Raw genomic sequence first — 9,562 nt, forward strand, 5'->3', positions numbered from 1 at the left:
TTTTTTCTTGTAAGAAGTGTGGGGACAAGCTGCATTGCCCCATATAAATAAAATGAAACAATAAAAGTTAAAAATTAAAAAAACATGGGTGTCATTGGCCACAGTGACACAGCCCTCTTAGGGCCACATTAATAGATAATTGCTTTAAAAGTTGGCATTTGCACCACTGATTAATAAATACAACCGTTACAGGGACAGGGACTCTCGAAAGGGGCTGTCAATTACCAGTGATGAATAATTCCAATCAAAATCTAATCTAATTAAACTGCCTTTTATTGTCTTTTTAGACTTCAGTTACCAATGACTCATTAATATGCATGTTTTAACCCTCATGTTTTAAACATGACAGTGTACAGGGGATTTTCAAAAGCACTTTGAATGGGATTTTTTTTTACTCTTCTGTTGCCTAGAATCCTGTTTTGCATCATTGAAACCAGCTAAAATGTAGATTGATGTGGCTTATTGTCTGTCATCCCATCAGCTCAGGAAATGAAGGGAGAAATAAAGATGGAAAATAAAGGAAATTAAAACTAGGTCACTGAATTTACCTGGGATTTCATGTGTAACCTTGTTTTTATATTTCTCTCATTGTCTTTTCTTATTTTCCTTCTTGTCCCCCCTCTTTTTTCTTTTTTATCTTCTTGCTCTATCTATCTATCTATCTATCTATCTATCTATCTATCTATCTATCTATCTATCTATCTATCTATCTCTTTTGTGTATTAGGAAACCACAGTCAGATATCTAGGGCAATCGTGGCCATCAGAGTAATGGACATTAACGACAATGCTCCTGAATTTGCCACTGAATACGAGGCCTATCTGTGTGAAAATGGAAAACCTGGACAGGTAAGAAAAGAAGTGCCTCATTCATCAAACTAGTGATCTATCACTTTCTCTCCCTCTCTCCTTTTCTTTCTCTCTCTTTCCTCCCCTGTAATGATTGGCCACAGTGAATTATAGCCTATTTATTTCACTGTGAAACTACAGAGGTGGGAGTACGGTCCTTTTTCCCTGCAACAGTCCTCCCTTGACACAGTGTGCGCGGAGCAAAGGGGAAATGAGAGCAGTCAGGATTGATCAGAGTGGATCATAATTCAAGACTGTCTTTCATGTCCTCCTCCAGATGGCACAATGCTTCCCCCAGCCAAAAATCCTGGACAAGTACTTAGCATTCTCCTTCTCATCAATCGACCTCATTCAGGGGACCTACGTACGTACAATAGGGAGCTTTATTGAAAGGAGAGAGGAAAAAAAAAAAAGAATTGAAAAAAAAGGAAACTGTCCTGCAGGGCCTGAATTCTAATTTCCAATCAATCATAAAGACATACAGCACGATAAGACCTGTGATGACAGATTAACAGATAGAGCCAGGAGCCTGAAAGTGTGCCAGACGAGACAGGACCTCATTGATAATAATCTCCAACTCCAGGAATGAATAGGGCATATATTTCATCAGGTGTGATCCAGCCAGTATTACACTGAGGCAATCTGTGGTGGCAAAAACAGAGTAATGAATAGGCTGCCTCCTCTAATGGCTTTGAGCCCTCCTCTGTATATCTTCTTGTCTCTCTGTTTTCAACACAGGTGATCCAGACTGTCAGCGCGGTGGACAAAGACGACCCAATTCAGGGCCACTATTTTGATTATCGTCTAGTCCCGGAGATGCTCAATAATCCCAATTTTACCATCAAAAACAACCAAGGTGAGAAACAAAAGAAAAAAAAAGAGAAGTAACTCTTTTGTGACAGAATGACTGAAGTTTCTGTAAATTTCTCCAATGGCTTTCCAGTCTAATCTCTGACCCGCGGCGTGTTAGCCGTACTGGAGATGAAATCTGCTGGATCAGTGTAGCTCACAATTAGCAGATGTGAAATTGTCTGGACACCAGCTTCTTTTTCACTCCCCAGTGCGTTTTGAGGGAAACTAAATGAATGGGATCCAAATGGCTTTTCTTGGTAGTCTTGCAGCTCAATGTAGGGTGACTTCCTAGGAGCTGTTGCAGTGTGGCAGATGGTACTAAATTTATTTGCTAAATACTCTGATTGGTTATTTGCTGTTTTTTTTTTTTTTTTTCTTTCTCTGTCTTTATTCCAATCTTCTTCTCCTGCCTCCCCTCCATAACTGGCTCTGAACAGGCTGTGTTCATGATGACGTTGTGTAATGTTTTCAGCTCGGGGCAAAAAATCTTCATATGGTACTAGCCTTCTGTTTCGATGCAGAGGCTGCAGGCTAACGTACTGTAGCCTCTCTCTGACAGAAGAAAGACTACCTAAAAATCAGGTCATGAAATGGACTAGCCATCTTTTGATAAATATAAAAACTTTTTACTTTGGAAACAGGTACATTAGCAGGCAGGAACATGAGACACCAGTGTAATAATCACAAGCAATGCAAAAATAGCCTCAGCTATGCATATTCATACATTTTCTGACACATAAAGTAGTAGCTAAAAAAACCCAAAAAACTACCACTTTTTTCCTTGTCACATACTGTATGTTCAAAAATCCAGTCAGAAAATTGAATATGATTTTATACAAAAATTAAGATCTAGTCAATTGGTGCAGACTTGCTGTCTCCACTGTGGATCAAACTCAGAGTATAAGTCATGCAGGTTCCTGAACAGTGTCCTTTTGTTAAGACATTTACTAGTTTCTTACAATGATGTAACAGATAAAACCTCCAGTAGAGATGTTTCACCAGTATAAGCACTGCTCTCTGTTAGTTAAGAGCCTGAATTTTTTCTCACTACACACACAATGTGCTTCGCCTGAAACTATAGTAAATATGTGTTGTGGCTCAGCTCTATATATTACATACCACACCAACCACTTGTCTATGGTATTGCTAATTCCAAACAGAGAAAAGAGGCCCAACTTAACATATCCCCCAGCACTTCAGCGACTATTTCTATCTGAATCGGCAGCTGTGGGAGACACTTCAGTGAAGAGCGTCAGGCTCCTGTGAGCCTCTGTGTGCTGCTTTTGTTTGCGATGATGAGTCTAATTGTAGGGATTGAACAGTGAAGAGGTTAGGGGTTGCCCACACTGGGGAAAATGGCTAAGGTTTTGACCAGCTGCATAGAAGATATCCAGCACTCTGACAACTCTGTGTTCGGGGGGGGGGTGGAGTTGCAATAAAGCAGAGCGGCCCATCCTCAGTAACTGAGACAACATACATTCACCATACTGCCAAAAATGAAATTCTGCTGATAGAAACTCTTTTCAGAATTCAACTCCAAATTTGTAAGAGGAAGATAATTTTATTTAAGTTGAATTTCTAAGCAATAAAATGGGTTTTGTGGATATAGCCTTGAGGCTGATTTATGGTAGGTCACTCCAAACTTTTGATAAGTGTTGCTCAACAGAAATTAAAGAGTCGCACAATGTTTTCAGTTTATGCTTTGGTGAAAGTTTTCAGTTGTCTCTATGGTAACCAAACGCTATCCTCAAGCCGGCTCGTTTAGTTACATTATATCATCCAGACTGGGACTTATTAAACAAGGATGTTACAAGTTATCTAAAGTTACAGACCAAAATATAAGTAAGAAAAAAAAACTGAAAACACTATGGCAATATTAGGAACACTACCCGATCACACTGCATGACAAAATTTGATGGTGTCTGTGACATAACAAAATTCTCCAAGTGTGTGTCATGAAAGGAAAGTGTCGAAAATATGTTGTTTCTGTCGAATGACGCCTATCAAAAGTGTCGAGTGACCTACCATATATCAGCCTTTTGTTGGTCTGGTATGACCAGTAGCTTATGTTCACTGACTGTGAATTTTCTTTATTTGTCCTACTTATAATTTATTATTTACAATTACTCCGAAATTGTCACTTGTGGCCACTGTTTAGCAAAATTTGTATAGCTTTGGAGTATAGCTTTTACATTCTGTGCTTTCTTTTGAGAAATCATTAGTACCTAAAAGGGAGAAATGTATTTTGTATTTCCGAGTTTCATGGTGGCATCCCCTGTCTATATGTAGTGAATACCAGTAAGAAAGTTATAGTTTGTATGTATGTATATATATTTATAGTGAAATTATTTAATCTTTATCTTAATTGGCTAATAGATATTAAATAGAAAATATCAACCATGACAGCTATACAACAGTTGCAACACAAAAAAAGCCTCAGTTTTGAACCACAACAATCACCAATATCTTTTCACCTGCTCATCCTACAAGCATGGAGATGTGTCTTGTGTTGCACCTTGGCTTTCTGAAAGAGCTAGCAGACAAACATTTATCAAGGGAGAAGTGCTTGCTGACATCATTTTTTTTGGCTAATTAGCTAGTCAGTTGTGGCACTTTTAACAGCTTAAAAACCTATCAGCAAATGTCAACATCGGTCAGCTTGCATATTAATTGGTGCAGTCCCTGTTCTTCAATACCACTGCTAACACAATGTGGTTTTCAGTTTGTAAGCTTCATTTACCGGCACACGTTTGCTTTTATTGTGTTGTGCCCCTGTTACCCAGCTGTCAATCAAACATGTACACCGGCCCTAACACTCAAAGACTTGGGTGCTACCAAAGCAGTTCTGATGTATCTCCACATATCTTTTTCCCTTTCAGTAATATAATAAAAAAATATATATAAAAAACAGTGAGTGGTTCTGTCTAAATGAAACCTGACCCACCGACTTTATAACTTTTTGCTTTTTCTATTACTTTGATATTATGTCAGTGTAAAGTAGTTAAGTCCTGCTGGCTTGGCATTCATGAATGTGTCGTGTGCTCATCCTAGTAGACTTCAGAAGTTCAGAAAGTTTTCAGACTGTTAGTGTCACTTCTGCTGCCACCACTGTCATTTGGAGCCTCCCACATATTAAGTTATTTATAGTGACATTTTTTTATTCAAATGAGTTGTTGCTTTTGTTATGATGACAATTAATATTTCAACGTACACAGTGTTTTCATCAAGATCCATCAGTCGGTAGATGAGCCACCGTTCATGTGGCCTAATATATAAAGATAAAAATAACGGCATTCTTGTAACTGCTGTGAGTTCATTCTGTTTGAAGGTTATCTGCACAGCTATCTTTCTCTTTGAATAGCAGCCCCCTTATGTTGATGAGCTGATGGGCATGAAATGTTTAATTCTATTTTTACCGTCAATAGTTGCAAAGAAAATAAAAATGCCCTGTATATGAGGACAAGCCCTGATGGTTTACTACAGTATAGTAGATATTTGCATCCTCACTATGCAGTCTTGAGTGATCCAAATGAAATAGGACACGTCGGTGCTCACAAAGCAGAGCGTGCTACTTTGTGGCAGCACTCATAAGAAAATAAATCTGAGCATATGTTCACATCAATTACATACTGTGCAAAGCAAATAATTCTATCATGAAGCATTCCATCTTTTGATTAAGTTTGCTCTGTCAACGAGGATGTTTCAACATGGCCCATCTCTCTATAGCGTGTATCACCAGTTCTATTTTCCCTTCTCTTGTCAGAGCACCCTCATGGAGAGAGGCAAAGGTTAGATTATCAGAAATCTTGTACGTTTTCCATAAGATCAGCAGGAGTAGATTCTTATGGGAATGCAAGTGTTTGATAATGTGAGCAGGGTAAGGAGAGCCAGCTAATGAGCAGACATCTTCACAGAAGTGTCATCAAAGAGCAGCTGGCACCTTTCTGGGTCGACATGTGCCATCCTCTAAGTCAGTGTCGCCTGCCGTGGTCCCTTCATTTCCTCAGCTTTCAAAGGGGGACAGCAAACTTAGGTTCGCCTTCCCTCAGAATTCCCAAATTGGACTGTCGAAAAAAAGGAAGGTGGCTGAAATCCATCCACAGTATTGGAATGTGAGAATGCTAAAAAGCCTAGTGACGATTGATGTGAAATTAGTTTACCCTCATGCTGCACTGATCTTCACACAATTTAATAATAGAACTTCAGTCTGTCGCCACTGTGAATAGTAATGGGTTTTTCACACATCCTTGCAAAAATTCATCTCTGGCTTTACCTCTCTCTGACAGACAATTCAATCAGCGTTCTAGCCAAGCATGATACCTTCCGACGACAGAAACAAGAGATGTACTTCCTGCCAATCATTGTGACAGACAACGGCAATCCACCCATGAGCAGCACCAACACCCTCACCATCCGAGTCTGTGGGTGCAGCAAGGACGGCATCGTCCAGTCCTGCAACGTGGAGGCCTACGTCTTACCTATTGGTCTTAGTATGGGGGCTCTTATCGCCATCCTGGCCTGCATTATATTGCTGTTAGGTGAGGTGTTTCTTTTTTTTTCTTTGTTGTAACATTATCACCATGAAGTGGTTTAACAGATGAAAGCTTGCATGATATGACCTTGTTGATATATCTACTTACACTGACAAAAAATCCACTTGTCAAAGCTTGACCTAGACTTCTTCTTTCTTTTTTTCTTTGTGCCATCCTCTCTGTCTGTCTTTCTTTCTGACAGTAATAGTAGTACTATTTGTGACCCTGAGGAGACACAAAAATGAGCCTCTGATTATCAAGGATGATGAAGATGTGAGGGAGAATATTATCCGTTACGATGACGAAGGAGGTGGCGAGGAGGACACAGAAGCTTTCGACATCGCCACGCTGCAGAACCCAGACGGCATCAATGGCTATCTGCCACGCAAGGACATCAAGCCCGATCTGCAGTTTATGCCCAGAGCAGGTCAGCACTCAGGCCCCAATGGTGTGGACGTGGATGAATTCATCAACGTCCGGCTCCACGAGGCAGACAATGATCCCACAGCACCGCCTTACGACTCCATCCAGATCTATGGATACGAGGGCCGGGGTTCCATTGCCGGCTCTCTCAGCTCACTGGAGACGGCGTCATCAGACTCGGACCAGAACTATGACTATCTCAGAGAGTGGGGCCCACGCTTCAGAAGACTTGGGGAGCTCTACTCTGTGGGCGAGAGCGACCGCGAGACCTGACCTTTGGTTTGTTAGAAAAAGACCTTTCAGATTTTTTTTTTTTTTTCTGTCCACATACTTGTGTATTAAATGCTAGGGGGTTTGCTGGCTTTTAGAAACAGGTGTTTAAAAAGAAAAAAAGTTAAGGGAGGCCACCTTTTTGTATTCTTCTTAGAGTGAGGTATAGCAGTCGTCATCCACTACGTCAAGCGCGTTGTAATTGTTGAGCCAAACCATGTCTTTATTAGGAGATCTATGATTCTTGTGGAGTGTAACTTAGATTCCGTTGTGGAGTGTCTAGCAGTATTTTGGGTGTTAGTCATTTGCTGTGACTGCCAGTAGCAGAAAAACCCTGGGATTGCTGGTAGTTGCTCAATGAAAGGAAATATGGATATTGTTGGGTTCTCTGAAGCTTGAGCGGACATCATACTCCATGCTCCATGGACAGCAAGCTGGACTACAGGAGCTGCAGAGGGAGTCTTGTTTCAAATCTCCCTAAGCCACCAAGCTGATCGGTGATCTGAAACAAAATGACAATGAAAAAGCAATATATGGTCTACATTACAATGATGAATGTATGTATGATTTGAAAAAAAAAGCAAAAAGACAAACCAGTATTGGCTTTAAGGTGAATTTGTTATCATTTGATATGTTCTCTGGTGGCCACATTTATAAACTATCTAAAGCCCAGAAGGCTTGCTTTATACAACTCTTTGTATTTACACGCTACAGGTGTGGGTCGCAAGTGTTACTAGCCTATAAAAGACTGAAGTGAAGACAAAAAAGAGAAATGTAGAAACTCTGAGGCCTTCTTTTTACAGAAGCAACATTAAATACAATTGTAATCTAATGTTTTTTGACAAGAGACGTGTTGATTCATTATTGTTCTATGAGTTTTTATCTGCTCTTAAATCATATTTTTTTCTGTGCTGACAATTTGAAGTGAGTGTGTTTAGATTATTTCACATTCAGCTGTTTTTTCAACCACTTGAACACTATTTCATAACAGCCAAACCATAACATGAATTTATTGCAATTGACAATATAGACTAGATGTAAGCAGGCAAGCAAACAAGAGCTATAAGTTACTGTAACAATACAGATGATCTAATTAATTGGGACTGCAGGAATGGGACCTTTCTGACACATGCTAATTCTGTGTAAAATATATCTCATAACATATTCTGAGGTACAGCCAGTGACCGTCTGAGCACAATAGTCCAATTGATACCTAAGTATGTGACTCCCTCCAAACATCAAATTTCATTTAGGAAACACAGATTGCATTATTAGCCCAAGAAAATGAAGACATAAATCCAGACCATGTGCATATTGTGCTTACACTGTATGATATCAATAAAAAAGACTTGTACTGTACATAGAGTTACTGCTAACGTCATTAGCTTTCAATGAGGTGGTAGGTTTTGTCTCTGCACGTTAGCTCTTGCACATAATGAGAATTTCAATGGCACTAAAGCTGCGTGCATACTCAGTTTGTACTGATACAGTATTATGGCAGTTCTCGGTAGACTAAACAATATATATGGAATAGTCCTACATGCAGATCATATTTTCTACTGTGCTTTAATGCTTATAAATGTGTATGTTCAATTATTTACTCCCTGTACTGTAATCTAAGATACCCTGTATTGTTTCCTACTTTGTGAAATATATTTTTATAAATATTACTGAATATGTGTGGTTTTCTTATGAAGATGAGAGATTATGGACAATCAAAAATAGCAGATAGAACATTATTAAAGGGGCACTCCGCTGATTTTACTCATGAAGGTCAGTTTATTTGTTTATTTGTCTACTGAGCCTGTGAAAACAGTTGTACAATGTTGTCTGTGGCACTGGAGGGAACTTTTCAAAGTATGAAAAATAAGCCTGATGATGTCATAGTGATGTCATCACGGTAATCTAGGCTTAGGTTCAGATACTACACATTTATAGCAGGAAGTTTGCATTACAAACTTGAGCCATGGAGTTTCAAAGACATATGAGTTTACTAGTAATGGAGTGTCTGACAAAAGATGCTATGGAGTTGCATTGTGGGAAATGTAGGATTCAGTGCTTTTGGACTTTTAGGGGCTAAACATCAGGATATCTCTGCCTCTGCTGCTTTGATTTTGACCATTTATGTTTTGAAATCTGTCTCTTGTGAGTACTCTTTATGGATGCACAATACTGAATCGCTGGAGTACCTTTTATAAAGTTGTTATCAGTGCACCCTGTACCAAATTCATGGGTCTCATTGATGGTTGGTGTTCTGTTTCTTCTCATAGAAAATTACAACCTGAAGTACTGTAGAAGTGAAAGCAGTTTGACTGAAAGTGTACGTACCAAAAAAGCAAATTGCATTTTATCACGAAATAGCTCCTGGAAAGTATCAACCATCACAGAATGATATCCAACAAGAGAAGAGCAGGAATCACAACTGGAGCCATACTCAAAACAACAGGATGGCTGTGATGAATCTCTAAAAAAAAAAAAAAAAAAAAAAAAAAAGAAGCTTCTGGCAGGTTTATGCGTCATCCAACAGCGTGATAAGGACAAAAGCAGCCCTGTAGCTTTTTATTTCCCAGGCTTTTCTTCACTTAGTCACCTAGTATATGCTTGCCCTGCACCCTTTGAATGCTATAAAAGTCAGTT

General features: G+C 39.3%; 1 protein-coding gene across 1 annotated transcript in view; it reads left to right on the forward strand.

Annotated features, from left to right (window-relative positions):
- The window catches only part of cdh8 (cadherin 8), a 108,965-nt gene extending 100,502 nt beyond the window's left edge, over positions 1-8,463 (forward strand). The window contains exons 12-15 of the mRNA XM_042421778.1: positions 727-848; positions 1,587-1,704; positions 5,987-6,238; positions 6,435-8,463. Coding sequence (XP_042277712.1) covers positions 727-848; positions 1,587-1,704; positions 5,987-6,238; positions 6,435-6,928 — 986 coding nt within the window. The 3' untranslated portion in view covers positions 6,929-8,463. The remainder of the gene's footprint in view (positions 1-726; positions 849-1,586; positions 1,705-5,986; positions 6,239-6,434) is intronic.
- Positions 8,464-9,562: the final 1,099 nt, after the last annotated feature.

This window comes from Thunnus maccoyii, chromosome 1, assembly GCF_910596095.1.
Source record: "Thunnus maccoyii chromosome 1, fThuMac1.1, whole genome shotgun sequence".
NCBI lineage: Eukaryota > Metazoa > Chordata > Actinopteri > Scombriformes > Scombridae > Thunnus > Thunnus maccoyii.